Below are 19,215 nucleotides of genomic sequence, written 5' to 3' on the forward strand. Positions count from 1 at the left end.
GCTGGAGACCAGACAGACGCCACGCAGAGTTCATACGCCAACCGTAAAAATAGGGATCTTTGTCTCAGCTCAGTCTTCCTCTAGCTCTAGCACCCCACAACCCACGGTAAGGCTTCGTCAAGAAGTTTTCATCTCTCTTGTTAAAGTAAGAGCTTAAGCACGATCGCAATTTAAATTGTATTTGGAGAAATTAACTAACGGATACTGTTAATGGCGCTTTAAAATGTTATTTTGATCCGTGAGACTCGCTTTTAAGTGTATCGTGGAGGTCGTCTATAGCATGCTTTTTCTTAACATGTCTAGGCTTCTTGTGAAAGAAAGCGTCCTAGATTCAGCTCATGGTCAATGACAGCTCAAACTTTCTCTCTTTCGTTGAGGTGCCGTCCAGTGGACGCCCAGTTTTTAACTCATCGATTGCTTCAATACTTCTGCGCGAAAGTTTGTGAATTTCAGTGTACAACACAACGATGATTAGAGGAAGACCTGAATCCTCTTCTCGTTTTTTTTTTTTAAATAAATTTGACAAATCATAAATCAATTTTATACAATTATTTCAATTATCGTTTTATAGGTAAATTGACTTTTTAATACATTTTATATCAACATACGTCTAGTCAGATATAACCAATGTAACTTTTGGTTGATGTAAATCATATTAAAACTAACCGCTCCGAATGAATCGTCTTTGATTCGCTATAAAGAATCGGCTCAAATGAGTTATTCATTCGGGCATCGTACTTCACTGGTCGCGTTCTATTGTTTGTTTGATTCGGTGAAAGAATCGGTTCATTCTTCATAAGAGTCATTCGTCACGTTAGATTCATTTGAAACATTGCGGCATGGTAGTGCGACATTTTACAGTATTTGAAATTGTTACAAATTAGTACAGTATGTTTTGTAAATATTTGTACAAATTATTTTAGTACAACGTCTCTGTAGAAAAGGGTTCCCTGCTCAATATGAGTATTTCTGTGTGGAGCCATAGCACCTATTGGCCATATTGATAATTGACTTTTTATTTTTTATTTTTTACTTAAATGTAACACTAATCGCATGCATAAAACTAGGTAGTCTCTAAAACGGTTTCCATCTTGTATCGATACTTCAACTGTATGTAGATATTTCTCCATTAAAAGCCAAGTCTTTTTCCAGATTTAATCAAATGTCAGGATGGAAGCTAGTGTTAAACCTCTTGGCTTTATTTCACATTCAGTGTAACCAGTTATTTTCCATCCCATTCCCACCGCGCTCAGAGAACAGCAGCCATGCCTTTCGGGAACAGTCACAACCAGTTGAAGATGAAGAACACCTGTGAGCAGGAATACCCCGATCTCAGCAAGCACAACAACTATATGGCCAAAATCATCACGCCGCCGCTGTATGAGAAGTTGCGCACCAAACAGACGCCGAGCGGGTTTACACTGGATGATGTAATCCAGACCGGGATAGATAACCCAGGTAAAAACCTGAAGCAACTCAAAGTCCTCCAAAGGCCACCTCTTGTGTGCTTTTAGAACATCGCAACAATCAGAAAGAAAAGAAGTGTGATTATCATTGCGTCTTAGATGGTGACCTTGCTGACTCTTGTTTTAGTGCAAAGGGCATGAAATAAAAATATTTCCTGGATAGATAAGACCAACCTGCCTGTGCAAAATGCAATGGCATGGATAATGCAATACAATTGGCCTGAAACAGGTCATGAACACTGAGCAAATGGTGAGACAAATAATGCTAACCTATCCAGAACACAACAGGTGACTTCATCCTTCGGCAGCAGAGTGTAGTATTTTTACACCCCATGTGTTGTATTTATTTAGCAATGCTAAGCTAGCCAGGCTGAACATCAAGCAACTGCCAGCTGAGGAAGAGTATCCAGACCTCACAGAGCACTGCAACCATATGGCCAAAGTCCTCACTCTGGACATGTACAAACGCCTCCGTCAGCGCTGCACACCCAATGGCGTCACCATAGATCACGTCATTCAGACTGGTGTAGATAATCCTGGTAAAAGAATATGCACAGTCTGTCAGGGGTCAGGGTTTAGGTAGTCCTAAGAGAAGGCACTTGATGTAAAAAAAAAAAATAATTTTAGTTAGAAGTGCTGGCCACTGAGGTGCATGGCTCCTAATTTGTTTACATTGACCTATTTCCTATCTCAGGCCACCCCTTCATTATGACTGTGGGTTGTGTGGCTGGGGATGAGGAGACCTATGAGGTGTTCAAGGAGCTGCTGGACCCTGTCATTCAGGACAGACATGGAGGATACAAGCCTACAGACAAACACAAGACCGACCTCAACCCCAATAACCTCAAGGTATGAAGTTGAAGGGATAGATCACCCCAAAATGATTCTGTCATTTACTCACCCTCCAAACACGCACTCAAAAAAAGCTGTTTTAAAGAATGTGTTTGTCCAAAACCACATTAGACCCCACTGGCTTGGACAAAACCGCTGATACATCTTTGAAATACAACCTTCAGAAGCCTGTTGCATGAAGCTAGCTGAACCAACTCTTGAGTTTCAGAGTTGACAAATCCAGATGAATCCAACCTGGGGCCTATACCATGAAGCCGGTTTAGCTGGCTAGCCAGATATGTTTAGGCTTAGTTTGTGCCAATCCTGGGTTTTAGGTACCATTTAAAGTGGTTTGGCTTTTAGCAGTGTTCATCTCCATTGTAACTTGCGCACCACGGCTAACCTGCTCCAGGGCAAGTTATGTTCTGGATAAGTCGAGATCTCAAACTGTAATTGCTGTGGGCACAGCTCTGATGATGCAATAAAGTCAGTCCCCCCTTTTCTACTCCAAATGAAAGGTTACTACGTAGCAAATGGTTTTTAAAGACTAAAGCGTCTGGCTTTTAACCATGCTTATTTATAATAATAATAATTTTGAATGATTTGGATATCATTTATGTAATTATACCCATAATCAATTACACATGTATCATTTATAGGCACTTTGTTAAAATGAATATAAATAGCCTATATAAAGGTCATACAAATAAGCTTTAAAATCAATAAATAAAGCTATAAAAATTACATGTGAGCTTAAATGTTAAATTCTCTCTATATATCAACTAAACTATAACTTTTACTTGCATTGACGTATAAGATTTCTCTTTAAGTTGTCCACTTTCACAGACCGCTCTTTTCTTCTTGCTGTGAAATTAAAAAAAAAAAAGAATTTAATCAAATTTACAATCATGTAATATTCTGTTTTGAAAATGATCAAGAGATTAAGTGTGTTTACAAAGCAGGAATAAACACTGCTGCTACTGCGAAAGTTTGAGAAGGCAGCTGAAAGAGTATCTGACTATATCAATGCATGATGTGAATCAAAGAAATATGCCTAATAATTATAGGTTCACAAAGAGCTCAAATGAATACATGCTGTTTAAAATAATTATGAATGCATGCATTATATTTTATATTAAAGGGATGGTTCACCCAAAAATGAAAATTCAGTTATTTACTCACTCTAAGGTTGTTGCGAACCTGTATGAGTTTCTTTGTTCTGCTGAACACACGAGAATATTTTGAAGAATGTTTGTAACAAAGCCAGTAGAGCAACCATTGACTACCATAGAAGGGGAAAAAATACTCATATAATATAAATATAATAAATAATTAGCACCAAAAGATGAGCAATTTTGTCTCTAAAGTGTTTTCACTATAAATTCCTTTAATTTGGAACGAGAGATACAGGGGGTGTGGCTTTATTGCATCTTTACTTGCAGCTGATTTGTCCAGTTTGGGTTTGCGATCTCTAACCCAGAATAAAACCTGCTCCAGAGCAGGTTAGCCGTGTAGTGTAAGTTACCATGGTGATGAACACTGCTAAAAACCAATCCACCTTCTTGAGCCTGAAAAACCAGAGTTTGCTCAAACTAATCTCGAACTTACCTGAGTAGCAACTGAAACCAGCTTTGTGCAACAGGCCACTGAGTGTTGTTGTTGTTGTACCTAGTCACTGATACGGTGATATTGTTATTCAAAAGACTAAAACTTTTGTTCCTGCAGGGTGGTGATGACCTGGACTCCAATTACGTGCTGAGCTCTCGTGTCAGAACAGGCAGGAGCATCCGCGGATTCTGTCTGCCGCCCCACTGCAGTCGTGGAGAGAGAAGAGCCGTTGAGAAGCTCTCTGTGGAAGGTACGTCACTGCATCCCCACATCGGTTTATTTGAAACTGCATCCCAATACGCATTCTATCCATCCTAAAATAGTATTTGAAATTATAAATGGTGTGTCCCGAACTGTGGTATGTTGAAATTAGTATCCCAAAGGTACTCGGATGGTCTAACATTTGCAGTGGAAATTCATAGTCCATGCACACTTTAACTGCTAATATTGCCCACAACCCATTGCGCTTTGGAGGAGGATTTGGTTCAACTACATACCAGAGGCCTGTTGCATGAAGCTAGCTGACAAATCCAGATGGTTTAGATCAAGTTCAACGGTCTCTCAAAGCTTGGTATAAACATTCTCTGTCAACTCCGGTTTAATCCAGAGTTTACGATTTAACGCTGAAGCGCATGCACCTGAAGGTGTGACACGTGCAGCAAACAGCCAATCACAGTGTCCGTTTGATTCACTTCTCACAAGAGACGGCGCAATTCCCTTCTCTTCTGAAGATTGAGAGATCGTTTTGAAAATGATCAAGAGATTAAGTGTGTTTACAAAGCAGGAATAAACACTGCTGCTATTGCGAAAGTTTGAGAAGGCAGCTGAAAGAGTATCTGACACTCATTGCATGTGAATCAAAGAAAGATGCCTAATAATTATAGGTTCACAAAGAGCTCAAATGAATACATGCTGTTTAAAAGAATTATGAATGCATGCATTATATTATATGAATATTTGGCTACTTGTCAGTTAATATAATTATGAATTAAAAGTAATTATAATTCATATAGCCTAATATAAATATAATAACTAATTAGCACCAAAAGATGATCAATTTTGTCTCTAAAGTGTTTTCACTATAAATTGCTTTAATTTTTTATTTTTTTTTAAATTGCTTTAATTTGGAACGAGAGATACAGGGGGTGTGGCTTTATTGCACCTTTACTTGCAGCTGATTGGTCCAGTTTGGGTTTGTGATCTCTAACCCAGAATAAAACCTGCTCCAGAGCAGGTTAGCCGTGTAGTGTAAGTTACCATGGTGATGAACACTGCTAAAAATCAATCCACCTTCTTGAGCCTGAAAAACCAGAGTTTGCTCAAACTAATCTCGAACTTACCGGAGTAGCAACTGAAACCAGCTTTGTGCAACAGGCCACAAGGATATTATAGTAAACCAAAAACCATAAAAAAAAACATTAACCCAAACGACTGACTGAGAATTTTAAACTGAGAACGAATTAAAAATATTTATAAAAACCATAATAGTATCTCATTGATACTAAAATATCACTGCTACATACACAAAGTGTTAAACTAAAAACATGAGGAATGTGCGAGCATGTTGGTTTATATAAAGGGGTTTGAGTGCTTTTAATAATTATCTAGCCTTATGAAAAACACAGGGTGAACATTTCTAAAGATACATTTGGCCATTTGCATCATTATGCAAAAAACATGAGCTTTCTGCATGAGTGGCAGACCAACACGATGCTGCTTTTCTTTCAAATCTGGTAGGAAGAATTGAGTAGCATAAATCAAATGAATTGAAATGTAGAGTGGGTGTGTATGAGAATGGTATCTGTGACAAGATGATTGGCAGGCAAGTTTACTGTAACTCTGTGACAATGTGGTCCGATAAAGACTCCGTTATATTGTGGTAGCATGTCCCAACTTGCATATTCTTCTGCTACACACTCAAAACTATGTACTTTTTGTTCCCTTTTTTTTCCTTCACAAAATGCATACGTTTTAGTGCATAGTGAATTGGAATACAGCGCTTGTGTTCCTGAAACTTGGTCATGTGGCTCCCTCTAGTGGTGATGAGTATCATCACATGTGATTGGACCAGATAAACACTCCTTAGACATTTGAATCTGTATTCTATGATAGTTTCTTTAAGAAATAATTAATGAATTAAAATTTAAGGATTTACTCACAGATTTGTTAATCTGTCTGCTGTAGCTCTAGGTGCCCTGTCTGGGGATCTCAAAGGAAAATACTACGCCCTGAAGAACATGACCGAGGCTGAGCAGCAGCAGCTCATTGATGACCATTTCCTGTTCGACAAGCCTGTATCTCCCCTGCTGCTGGCCTCAGGGATGGCTCGTGACTGGCCCGACGCCAGGGGCATCTGGTCAGTGCTCTGGATGGTCCTTAATGCACTGCTTGTGCTACTTTGTTGAGAACAACCTACTTCCTGTCAGTTTGTTCCAGATCCTACAAATCTAGGCAGCACCAACATTTTGTTCTGCATATTTTTAGCAGTCTTACAAAAAACATGCAGCATCAAAAATGTAATCAAATGTGCTGAGAAAATGGTTGTTTTTTAGTACTGGCTCGACACTAATTGAGAATTGAGACTTTATTCTTGTTCAACAGTTTAGATGAGGCTCAGATACACTTTATTTGGAAAAATATGCTTTTTTTTTGTTGATCAGATACACTTTGTGTCCAGTTTTTATATTTGTTAATTTATTTTTATATAAATAAGAAGACCCCATTCTCTGACAGAGTTCCTTACTGAGAAAGCATTTCATTCTGGCTTAAACATTGCATTTCTGTGCTGGACTTAGACATGCCCTCACTCATTTTCTCTTTGTCTCCAGGCACAATGATACCAAGACATTCCTTGTGTGGGTGAATGAGGAGGACCACCTACGTGTCATCTCCATGCAGAAAGGTGGCAACATGAAAGAGGTCTTCAACCGTTTCTGCACCGGACTCACAAAGGTATGTAATTTTCTAAGGCACATTTATAAAAGCTACTTAAATGTACAAAATGAACGGGACCTTTTAAAGGCCAGGGGCCTCATTTATTAATGTGTACGTACGCACAAGTTTTCAGATTTATAAAACTGTGTGCACCAGAACCTGCGGAAAAATTTCTTTATAAATCCCAGTCAGCAGAAGATTGTGCATACATCTCCACTCTGTCTCCTCCCTAAAATCACCATATATGGAGCTTACAACACCTAGTTTTACTATGCATAACCTCATCTGCATATCATTTCCATGCATATTCCCATCCACGTGATGCCACGTTTAACACTGTCAAAGGTACAAGACATGCGGAGTATAAATGTAATTTGTGCCTAACACATTATATTGCTGAAAATCATCCAATATCCTTTTTACGTTTTAGAATATATCAAAATATCCATAAAAAATAGTATTTTAATTAAAAATATTTAGTTCATTTGAAACCAAATCAAATGTACGCAGTTTTGCTGGTAATGTGAACGTATAAGATTAAAAAAGGTATTTTAAAAAGGAAAAGTGCAAACCTTCCAGTTTTCTTCAAGTTGTATCCTTCAAATACAGTGGTATTTTTCATAATTTTGTGAAGATGCCTTTTACATGAAATCAACACCTCCATGCAGCCGCGGTTGTACTGTAAGCTATTATCATTAGACTTATTCAAACCATTCGACCACCAAATCCTGCAGTGTCAGTGATATCGAAGTAAGAGTACATCACTGATCATCGGTCTCGCTAAAAATATTTTGTCATAACATGAGATCTGCAGTTTAGTTTAAAGCGCTTGGATTAGCCTGGACTTTTGTAATATAACTCTGATTTTATTCGTCTGAAAGAAGAATGTCATATACACCTAGGATGACTTGAGGGTGAGTAAATCATGGGCTAGTTTTAATTTTTGGGTTAACTTTCTCTTTAAGGCCCGACTAAGAACGATAACTATATTAGCGTTCACATCAGTGGACCGTAACGTTCTGTTTATTTTAAGCATGCGCTGCAGTTTCGTCACCTGTCGCTTTAAATGTAAGATCTCTTTAAAAACAGTATCAATTCTGACTGGCTGTCAATGTTTTTATCGTTCATCAGCTGGGAAAAACCTATCCAATGATCATTTAGATCACGATTTTTTTAGAACTATATCTATATCATTATAGTTATTGTTCTTGGTGTGAATGGGCCTTTACCCAGAATAAAGTGCAAGCTACCACCGATTTAAAGCCCAATTACTCCTCTTCCACCCCAAAAACCAGCGTTTGCTCAAAATTAAAGGGATATTTCACCCAAGCATAAATTCTTTCATTTACTCATCCTCAAGTTGTTCCAAACCTGTATACATTTCTTTGTTCTGCTGTACACAAAGGAAGATTGTTTGCAACCAAGCAGATCTCGTCCCCCAGTGACTACCATTGTAGGAAAAAAAAAAACACTATGGCAGTCAATGGGGGACGAGATCTGCTTTTGTGTACAAAAAGTATTAATTTTCATTTTTGGGTGAACTATCCCTTTAACTCAAGCATACCAGAATATCCACTAAAACCAGCTTTGTCAAATAGGCCACATACCATTGCTCGGTGTCACTATCGATAATTATTGTTATGGTATGGACTAACCTATTCTCACGATTAACTTTATAGTTATCATTTTTTGTTTTTTGCTTTTCACATTGCAAATGATTTATTATTGCCAGTACATTCTTTTGAAACTGCTTTGACAAGATTGTCTCCACAAGGGTTCTTCTCAAAGTTTAAATAACTGGATTTAGCATCTTGTATTGAAACGCTCTAATAACAGATATTTTAAATATCCTGAAAGGTCTTCCTCAGTGTGCGTAATCTTTAGACAATTTAGTTACTCAATGGCTTGAACAGAACTGCAAAAAAACACTTACTGATTTTTCTTTCAGATTGAGGAGTTGTTCAAAAACAAGGGCCACTCGTTCATGTGGAATGAGCACCTTGGCTACGTCCTCACCTGCCCATCCAACCTCGGCACAGGCCTGCGTGCTGGAGTACATGTCAAACTACCTAATCTCAGCAAGTACCGCCAGTTTGAAGAGATCCTTAAGAGACTGCGGCTGCAGAAACGTGGAACAGGTAGGAACTGATTACAGCTGAATATGTAACCACACATTACTATGAGTGTCATGAACAGAAATTCAGGCATTTAAACGGATGGCAATAAGAAAGTGACGCCTCTGTTCTTTAGGTGGTGTGGACACTGCAGCGGTGGGTGGTATTTTTGACATCTCCAACGCTGACCGCCTGGGCTTCTCTGAGGTGGAGCTGATGCAGATGGTGGTGGATGGAGTCAAACTGATGATCGAGATGGAGAAACGGCTGGAGAAAGGCCAGTCCATTGACGACCTCATGCCTGCCCAAAAGTAGACTGCATTTCAACCGCACTTCACACATTCTTCTCTCTCCACCTCCCCTCACCTTTTGTTAACTGATTGACTGAATGTTTGTTGACTTGTTCTTGGAAGATGTTTTATTTAAAGGTCCTTTGTATCTGCTCTGAGTTACTGTTACACATACAGATGTCACAGGGCAAAACATGGATGAGAATATCTGAAAATAAATATTGGCACGTGTTGACCTGCTTTTTCGTTTTATTCCCCGTTCTATCCTTTTGACAATTCCAGGGTTCCCAGAACTTCCCACATTAACATATGGCAGCGGCTATTTGCACGAAGTGAAACTGGCTGTAAATGCTATTTACTAAGTGAAAATAGTGACACATTCTATTTACACCATGTAAAAGTAGCAGTTCTTTGCAATATGTATTTATTAAATGGATGCCACCTTAATGGCACAAAAGCCCTCCCTACACAGCTGCAGTGTATCACATCGGAAAGGCATTAACTTTCAATAAAAAAAAATTCAGTTCTAAAAGTGGAAATAAATCGCCTAAAGGAATATTTAATAAAAGCATTTATTGGGTAAAATTTATTGAAAGTAAATGCCTTTCCGATGTGATAAGGGAGAAGAACAAGCTCGCCATAAGGCAGCTACAAAACCAAGATCCTTAAACCTGTAGGCTGTACTGACTACGCCACTGAGGATGTTGAAATACAGGTTTTTCACGCATCTTGTTTGGCCCAACAAGGCATTGCTAGTGTGACTAGCACTTGCCAACAAGGCACGCTATTTGCACTTGGTGTCAATAGATGCTCTGTTAACTTTTACCTGTTAAGTTATTCATGATTTAAGAGTTAATCAAGGATTTTTAGAAAGTTTCTTTTTTTAATAGAAAAACTCAAACTGCAATTTCTATCCAATTCAAAGGTTGAAAACTAAATTATTAGAAATATGTACACATCACACGTGTGTGTATCTAAAATGTATACATGCACACTATCGTTTAAACATTTGGGATAAGTACTTTTAGCAAACATGCAATAAGTTAACATTAATAAGGCTTCATTAGTTAAGCACTTGTTAACCTGAACTAAGAATGATCAATACTTAAACAGCATTTAAATCTTAGTTAATGTTAAACTCAACATTTACTAATACATTAAAATGGTGTATTTGTTTAGTTAATGCACTGTAAACAAACATGAATAAACAATGAACTGTTTTTATTAACCAAGATTAACATTATAATAAATGTATTGCTCAATGTAAGTTCATACTTTAAGGTTAACATATGAGACCTTACTGTAAAGGTGTTGCCATATTTCTTGAGCAGCAAATTAGAATGATTTCTGAAGGATCATGTGACACTATAAAGCTGAATTCTTAGCATCATTACTCCAGTCTTCAAACACAGGAATAAATTACATTTGAAATGAACTGGTGTCTAATATATTTTAAGTTGTAATGTTATTTTACAACTTGACCTTTTCTTCTGTATTTTTGATCACGGTGAACATGAATTTTTAAAAAAATCATACTGATCCCAAAATTTTGAAACTTACCTTTGATTGTACAAAGATCTCCAAGTTGTTGACCTGCAGCTCATGTGATACAAAGAGTTGAGTAACCAAAGATAAAAAAGAGGCAATACAAATCTTGAGATCATTTTGTAGCTGTATTAGATCTCTGCTATGAACACCGTGACGAGTTACAGATAGTTTAATGGAATCTGTGGTGAGTCTTATAAGTGAAAGATTACAAGATGCCCTCTTGGTTTCAAAGAACTTCAACAAAACAGTATGAAAATGTGTAATTACCGCATAAAGTACAATATTTACACAAAAAATACACTTGAGTGGGCAATAACGTGAAATAAATTATAAAACATCTAAAATGTTGCTCTTAATAACATTCAAACAGTGAAACTGAGCTCAAATCAGGTTTACTGCAGCCGCTTTCACAGACGTGCATCCTCGATACACAGAGGTGCAGAGCCAATTTGCAAAAAGTCTTAAGCAAGTCAAGATTCGGGTGCACCCTTTACACAAGAGCCGCCCAAAACACGCAATACTTAAAACCACCACAGAATAGTGCCCGTTAAAAAGCTAAAATAAAACAAATCTCCATCTAGTGTCCATTTCCTGAAAGATCAGTCTCAACTCTTCAGTCTGAAATGACGGAGATGGCAATGAGTTGGTTCCTCGCTGAACATTCTCAGAGGTGCGTACAATCGTAACACTGAAAGGTTCAAACCTGTACTTTTTTACAGCATTTAACAACTTGCGCGATAATACGATAATTGTGTGACCGATGTTAAAGAAATTATTGCTTTAAGCAATGTTACAGTATATACATTTTTTTCAAATACATGTAAGTGGTTTATTAAAAAAACTAAAAAAAAAAAAAAAAAACTGCTACTTTACGATTGTACAGCTTAATTTGTTTGTCTATATTGAACTGAACCATTTCATAAATTCCTCTATGTAGTAATATTAAAGATATTCATAGCTTGAGTTCGCCTGCAACTTTGGAAGCAATGTTCTTAAAAGCGATGGAGTTGCCAGATATCCTCTTAAAACGGACACCATTAAGTGAGAGCCGGGGCAGTTTGCAAACCTCCATCTCCCATTGGACGAGGCTGTCGGCGCGGGTGTCCCCATGGGCACAGAGAAGCAGAAAGCATTCACGCTGCTGGTAACTGCAGCTGTTGGCGTCCAGAACTTTGCGGATCTCATTTATGATGTCGGCTGGCTCCATGGTGCTGGTGGTGTTCATACTCCAGGTGAAACGGAGAGAACGGGGTTTCCCGTCTTTTCCATCTTTCCCTTCATCTTTCTGCTGATCCCCAGATACATGGCGACTGTGAGACAGAGCGGAACGGGAATGGAAAGAGAGAAAGGTAAGGTTTAGGCAACGGATGAAGAACATTTCATGTATTGAGGTTACACAAAGTGGTGGTGAAGAATCACTGCAGCAGATGCATGCATGGGTTATCAGCACACATGGGAATTAATGGCAACCAAATGCACAGCAGACTAAGGCATGCACAGAAGCAGCTCCTTTTTTAAATGCTATTTAACATGAAATAGGGCTGGGCAAGTCAGTATTTTGTTAATATTTCAAAATACACTACCAAGGTCACAGTGGCACTTTACTGAAAATTAGTAAGTCAAAAATAAACTGAACACAAACTCATCAACGTGCCATATTTGCTATGGATATTTTAAAGGCACAATATGTAGTTTTTCGTCGCTAGAGGTCGCCTATTCAGAATAAAGTCATAGCTTGATGACGCAGAGATTGAGCGCGGATTCATGGGAGATGTCGTCTTCACCTCAGCCAGTGGAAAAGAATCTTGCAGCTCCTATGTAAGCTAGATCGATATTAGGCATGGTGAAACATGGTACTCGTGGTAAATCAAGAAAACGAGATTCAAACAGTTAAGACTAACTGTGCTATATAACAATGATTAGTCTTCTGCCGATGAATGTGTCCAAACAGTTGCTCACCTGTCTAATAAAACACATAATATATTAAAGCGTCTCTAATGTTTCCATGGTTTCTACAAAATAAAACCCTCGGAAATCGAGGGTAACGCAGGTATGATGTCATTGATAGGCGACGCACGGACATTGTGTGCTTGATCCATGTCCTGCTCAAAATGACTTATTTCTCTGGATTTAAACATTCTTGGAAACATTTGGGATAATGTATGTACACAAGTAAACAAAATGTATAACATTGTCCTAGTGGTTTTTGGATATTTTAATAAAAAAAATCATACATATTGTGCCTTTAACCAGATGCTATTACCAAATTTTAACCTAGGGAAACAAGGGAATTATTACTCTCTGCAAAACCAGTCTAAGGCCCCGAACAGACAGAACGCGTTTTTGCAGCGAGAAGAGCCTTTTTTGAATAGATTTCTGTTGGCAGAGAGCGTTTTAACTCCCTGCTGCGCCTCGTGTTTTAGAAGGAGCGCTCTGAGCGCCTGAAGTTGAAAAAAAATTCAACTCTGAGCGGAAAAACGGCCAAAGTCATCACGTTTTTTTCTATTGTCCAATCGAATGAATGGAGTGGCGGGCCTTTCGTTGTGCTGACCGTTACCTTGATGAGACTGACAGGACCGCTGATTTGGGTGTTTCCAAGCAACATAAAAAAAATAAAAAAATAAATAGTGCAGTGCAGTGCGCCTCAAGTTTTCGAACCTGAAAAACGCTTTGTATGATCGGGGCCTAATGATGCTATCTGGCCAAATAAAGCGCATTCAAATCATTGTGATACTTAGTAGCTATATTTCCATCCAAAGTTGTGAATTTAACTTCGGAATATACAAAATTGGAATAGCACATAAAACATTTGCGAATAAAGCAGAGTTTCCAGCCAGTGAGTCAAAGAGAACAAAATTGTCACTTCCTGATAAACTGGTGCTAAATATCCCTAAGAAAACATACTGTGAATATTCAAGATTAAATATCGCCCAGCCCTAATGTAAATGTAGGGGGAAAACACAAAAAAAACATCACTCAAACATTCATGAATAAAGCAGACTAATGGCCCTCGTGCTGTACACACACTACACTAATATACACTCTGATATCTCATACAGTGGGAGACAGAAAGTATACATCCACAACACACTAAAATAATAAGCCAGGAGAGGAAATAAGGGTTTTCAAAGTCACCGACACCTCACCTTGAGCCCTCAAATCTCCCGCTTCTCTCAAACTCGGTTGAGACTCTTTTATTGTTAATTTGTCGAAAGGTTAAAGATCACAATGCAGCAAAAAGGAATGGATAGAGAGAAAAAGGAAATCATTTTTAGTCACTTTAGAGCAAATCGCTACACACACAATGAGATCGAGAGAGAGATAGAGAGACTGAAAGAAAAAAAAAAAAAGAAGAGGTAAGCAAAACAGTAAACCTCCCACAAAGACTCGGTGTCACCAGTGTGCTGGATCAGACAAACACAAAAGCAACTTATACGAGACTCTTACAATCAACACCTGAATATGTACGGTAGTTGTTCACCATGCACTCATTTGAACTGCCATGCTGCTTCCTTCAAAGAACAATATACATCCAGAAGTTCACTGAAAGAGTGCATGATGGGGAAAAAGCCTATTCTGAGCGCTGGATGCGAGACATTGGCTGTGACCTGACATCAGACGCATATACAGATATAGAGGACGTGTCTATACATATACTGTGCTCTTCGCATGCGAGAGGGTGTGCGTCGCAGTGTCCTTATGGATACACCATCGTCTCGGACTAAAATCGACAGACAAAACAGTCGCTCGCTTTCTCTCTCACACACACACACACAGCCTTTCGCTCTCCATTAAACACAATGTGTAGTTGTAGCTGTTGTTTGAGCATTTAAACGAGCCCTTACTCTAGACACTCTTCATCTGCGAAATCTTACAACTGCCTATAGCCAGAGCTGCTGTATCTGGAAGAAAAGAGCAGTTCAAAGCCGACAAAAAGAAAGAAATTAAACTGGTGGACGCAGATAAAAACAAATAGCCAATACAGAGCCACATGTTTAGAGACAGGGTTCCCACTCTCTCGGACCAATGAATTCACTCAAATTCACGAATGAAAATTGATTTGAGTGATTATGAATTTTTGAATTGGTTGGACTGATATATCATCATTTCAAATGTGTTCATATTCTGGACATCAAAATGGTGTGAAATATTTTTGAGCAAAGCATAAGTGATGGGAAAAATTATGGAAGCTTGTTTCTGTAAAAAAAATTAAGATAATTGCAACTTTTTATCTCACACACTCACTCTAAAATGAGTCACTCTATCTATCTATATCTATCTATCTATCTATCTATCTATCTATCTATCTATCTATCTATCTATCTATCTATCTATCTATCTATCTATCTATCTATCTATCTATCTATCTATCTATCTATCTATCTATCTATCTGTCTGTCTGTCTGTCTGTCTGTCTGTCTGTCTGTCTATCCGTCTATCCATCCATCCATCCATCCATCCATCCATCCATCCATCCATCCATCCATCCATCCATCCATCCATCCATCCATCCATCCATCCATCTATGTATCGCTCTAAAAATATATGATTTTAGGGGGGGGGGGGGGTATAATTACCATTTTATATATATATATAAAAACAAAAAAAAGGGAATTTTATATTTTATATTTTTATAAATTTTATATTATTTGTATTATATCAATGTATGCATGCATGCATATCAAAGTTTTTTCTTCGTTTTTCCTTTTTATTTTATATATATATTATGTGTGTGAGTGTTTCCATAATAAAACATTCCATTCACATTTCCACTCCTGGAAAACACAATTTTAAAATGTCCTGATATTTCCAGGTTTTCCATGCTGTGGGAACCCTGTGGTGTGGTGAAAAGGGCAGAGGCTGGAGGAGAGGGGGATGATAAAGAAAGAGGAAGAATGTAAACGAGTGGAGCGCAGACTTACTAAGAGTCTTTGCCGCAGGGTTGGAGGGGACTGTGAGGGTGGGGGGCACAGAGGGGGCAGCCGGCCCTGATTTGACGGCAGACTGCCGTTTGCTCGGGTCAAGAGTGACCCTGGGGGAGGAAGGCAGACAGAGAAAGAGATAAAAGGGAGGGAAGGAAGGGAGGGAAGAAAGAATCACAGGGAAGAGAGGGATAGATTGAGACAGTTTCAACATTAATAGAGCATTTTGTATAGTCAGAAGTTTATTAGAGAAAGTGTGTGATCGGTTCAGTTCAGTTATATTCTATGGCACAAATCTGATCATCTGAAGGGGACTCCTGAAGGTCATTCAACATGGAGTCGGCTGCAGCTTACAGTGCAGTTTCCTTACAATCCTCTCTATGAGCCAGAACAGGCTCCTCCCACCAGAACCCTGCTTTCGGACGTGACCAAATATGCTCTTATAGACTTCTGTTTGCAGGGACACAGGCCTCCAGAGTGCATATATTACAGTTCAAAAGTTTGGGGTTAGTAATGACGCATTAAAATTGATCCAAAGTAATACAAAAAATATTATTTTGAAATATAATATTAAAATACATTTTTAAAAATATTACAAAAATATTAAGCAGTTCTGAACTGTTTTCAACATCGATAAGAAGAAATGTTATTCTATATTGGCATGATTTCTGAAGGATCATGAGACACTGAAGACTGGAGTAATGATGCTGAAAATTCAGCTTTATCATCACAACAATAAAACATTACATTTTAAAATATATGTACAAATTGAAAAGTGTCAAGTTGTAATAATGATATTGCATTTTTAACTGTAATTCTGATCAAATAAAATGTAGCCTTGGTGAGCATAAGAGACTTCTTTCAAAAACAAAAATAAATCCTAAAGACCCTGAAAGTTTGATTTGCATGTATTTATGTATCTGGTAGGGAACAGCAGCAGTAACCATAAATCTGAAGAGATCTACCAATCAGAGATGAACCAAAGCGCTATCGCCAGAGAAACACATGTTTAGCTCAGAAGCAACTTCCCATATTTGTGACACATTTGAGTCTCCTTACACTATCAAAATACTTAAATATTCACATATTTTGCTACACCCCTCAAATATATTGTATTTTATACTCAGCATTAGTGACTTACAAACTGTATTAGATCAATACTTCATAAAATAATTAGACACTCTTGTACCTTTGTCCAGAAATCGAAAATCAATGTTTTCATTGTGATTGGTGGTTGATTTTAGTACTCTTCATTAAAGAATTCATTGAAACGCTTATAATTGGGAAAATACATCCAAATCCAAGGACACTTGTGTGGTCACTGGTCATCACTAAGGTCTATAACCAGCACTGGCTCCTAACACCAGAAAACCTTCTTTTGGACATTACCAGTTGTGTTTGAGAAATGATCAGTACGGTTCCTTTATAAAGAACCAAAATGTGAACCCAGTTTGCACTGTCCCTGGCCCTAAAAGTGGACTAAGATCTCAGTTCACACTAACTCATGCTCTTTTCACATAATAATAAACATTACATTTAATAGTACTACGGCTCTGTTGTAGTGACTTCACTTTGCCACAGCATCAAAAGGCCTTCCAATTCAACCATCGAGTTTTCATTTCACATCATTTTAAAAAGGTACACTACATAACTTTTAGCTTAAAAAAAACAAAAATCAATATCAATCCTTCTTCCAAAATGTATCGTCTTATTCACTATGGTAAGCTTATTACAAGTGTTTATATTTTAGACCTGTTGAATTGTTTTTTGCTGGAAATTGCGTACATACATGTGTGTCTCGTCATATCCGTAAATAGAGCAAAGTTGCTCCAGCTACTTTGACACGTGTATGGTGTGGGAGTGGCCTAGGTTAGTTGTACAACGAGCGAGAAAGCTTGACATGGAGCACCTAAAATCTAGCCTGGATGCCAGCCGAACATTTGAGCTCGGGCAGTTCGGTCTGGACTTGATCCGTAGAGGAGTAATTATGCCGGACCAATGAAATTGTCAGGGCGGGCTTTAGACGATGATGGACAGATGATAAACAGTAACGCAATCATCCACGTCATCAAAGAGCGCTTGGGTTGAATTTGTTCTAATCCTAAATGGAGAACTTGTTCGTATATGCATTCACCTTTACTATTTCTCTCAGAAATGATGATCGTGTTGGTAAGTACTCTGTCTATCCTTAAATTATTTTTTTACAACACCGGCAAAGATCGTTTACACTCATCTTTTTCTTCTAACGTTACTTATTCCAGCGTGCGTGCTGACATGGTTGCCAAGTTTTCACAACAGAACCCACCCAATTGCTACTCAAAACTAGCCAAGTCTATCCAATTGAGGTCTTTCCTGGTTCGGTTGACACACGCCCCATAATCACAGCCCAACGGAGCAGTATCAGACTCATATTCTGACTAGAATTGAGTATGACGACGTCAGGCTACCTAAAATTTCAAATCTGTGGGGAATCACCCGTTTGAAAAAAAAATGCTGAAGAGAGGAGAGTCTGGTTACAAATAGAGAACGCGACACAGCTCGTAATAGAACCAGAATCAACATTGGTTTGGCTTTTCGGAGGTGGCGAGAATTTACATGTTTTAAAAGCGACACGGAGATGACGTTTTTATTACTCAACAGGTGAGTAAGGTATTTAATTAAACAGATAAATTGCCATATGTAGCTCTCTAACGGAGTCCATAGTAAAGCATTATCTATTGAAAAGGATTTCATTATAGTTGTTGTAGCGCTGTGCTGGAATTTATTTTCAAGGATGTCCCGTCTATTAATGGGTACAGTAATGTCGTCAGCTTGACATCCTCTCCATTTATCACTTAAGCCTAGTAGTGAATGTTTTATGAGAAGTAGGATAAACTCCCTCTCTTTTTTTTTTGTTATGAGAAAAAAAAAAAAACATTAATCTGCAGTCACGCAGAGCCGAAGCACAACCAAAACAACATTCTTTGCAAAATGCATGCAGTTTTGTTGTTTAACCGCTAGGGGGTCAAAAGTTACAGTGTTCCTTTAAGATGGTCTGAGTTTTGTTCACTTTTGAGGGGTCCGAGTGTGTTTGGGGAGTTCACGTAAAGGGTTTTTTTTTGGGCTCGCACTGCCATCTGGTGGTAAAAAGTAAACCTAGACCCCCCAAAACAAGCCAAGAAAGCCTGTGTGTACCAACAGATGGCAGTGTGAGCCAATTTTGTCTAAACCATTCATTGCTAACAGGAGAGATATACATTCATAATTTCTATTTTTCAATCACTTAATTTTAATTTTCAATCATGTTCCAATCATTATCATTTTTAACTGTATTCAATGACAATCTGTTTCCATCCGAGCTCTCTTTACTCAAAAACACACTGAATAATGAAGAGAACTTGCAGTACCATTCAAAAATGTGGGGTCAGCACAAATTTGTATGTTTTTTGGTATCTTATGCTCATCAAGGCTGCATTTATTGGATCAAAATATCGTTTTAAAATATAATTTATTCCTGTTGTGG

General features: G+C 38.1%; 2 protein-coding genes across 10 annotated transcripts in view; one reads left to right on the forward strand and one right to left on the reverse strand.

The window, feature by feature from the left end:
* ckba (creatine kinase, brain a) lies at window positions 1-9,482 on the forward strand. 4 transcript variants are annotated; one of them, XM_079842744.1, is made up of 8 exons: window positions 1-145; window positions 1,214-1,458; window positions 2,161-2,315; window positions 4,023-4,155; window positions 6,090-6,261; window positions 6,734-6,857; window positions 8,788-8,977; window positions 9,090-9,482. In XM_079842744.1, the coding sequence occupies exons 2-8, from the start codon at window positions 1,266-1,268 to the stop codon at window positions 9,266-9,268; spliced, it is 1,146 nt and encodes a 381-aa protein (XP_079698870.1). In that variant the 5' UTR covers window positions 1-145; window positions 1,214-1,265; the 3' UTR covers window positions 9,269-9,482. The 4 variants fall into 4 exon arrangements, with proteins under 4 accessions (XP_079698870.1, XP_079698869.1, XP_079698871.1 ...); XM_079842743.1 differs by having other exon boundaries at window positions 1-106; XM_079842745.1 differs by having other exon boundaries at window positions 1-106; window positions 1,261-1,458.
* Window positions 9,483-10,444: 962 nt separating this feature from the next.
* The window catches only part of mark3a (MAP/microtubule affinity-regulating kinase 3a), a 39,193-nt gene continuing 30,422 nt past the window's right edge, over window positions 10,445-19,215 (reverse strand). For 2 of the 6 annotated variants that reach the window (XM_079842738.1, XM_079842739.1), the window contains exons 17-18: window positions 15,714-15,823; window positions 10,451-12,101 (exon numbers count right to left, since the gene is read on the reverse strand). In XM_079842738.1, coding sequence (XP_079698864.1) covers window positions 12,013-12,101; window positions 15,714-15,823 — 199 coding nt within the window. In that variant the 3' untranslated portion in view covers window positions 10,451-12,012. Of the gene's footprint in view, window positions 12,102-14,512; window positions 14,694-15,713; window positions 15,824-19,215 lie in introns of those variants that run through there. The other 4 variants (XM_079842735.1, XM_079842737.1, XM_079842740.1 and 1 more) reach the window with 3 other exon arrangements.

Source organism: Gobio gobio, assembly GCF_949357685.1.
Source record: "Gobio gobio genome assembly, chromosome: 18".
Classification (NCBI taxonomy): Eukaryota; Metazoa; Chordata; class Actinopteri; order Cypriniformes; family Gobionidae; genus Gobio; species Gobio gobio.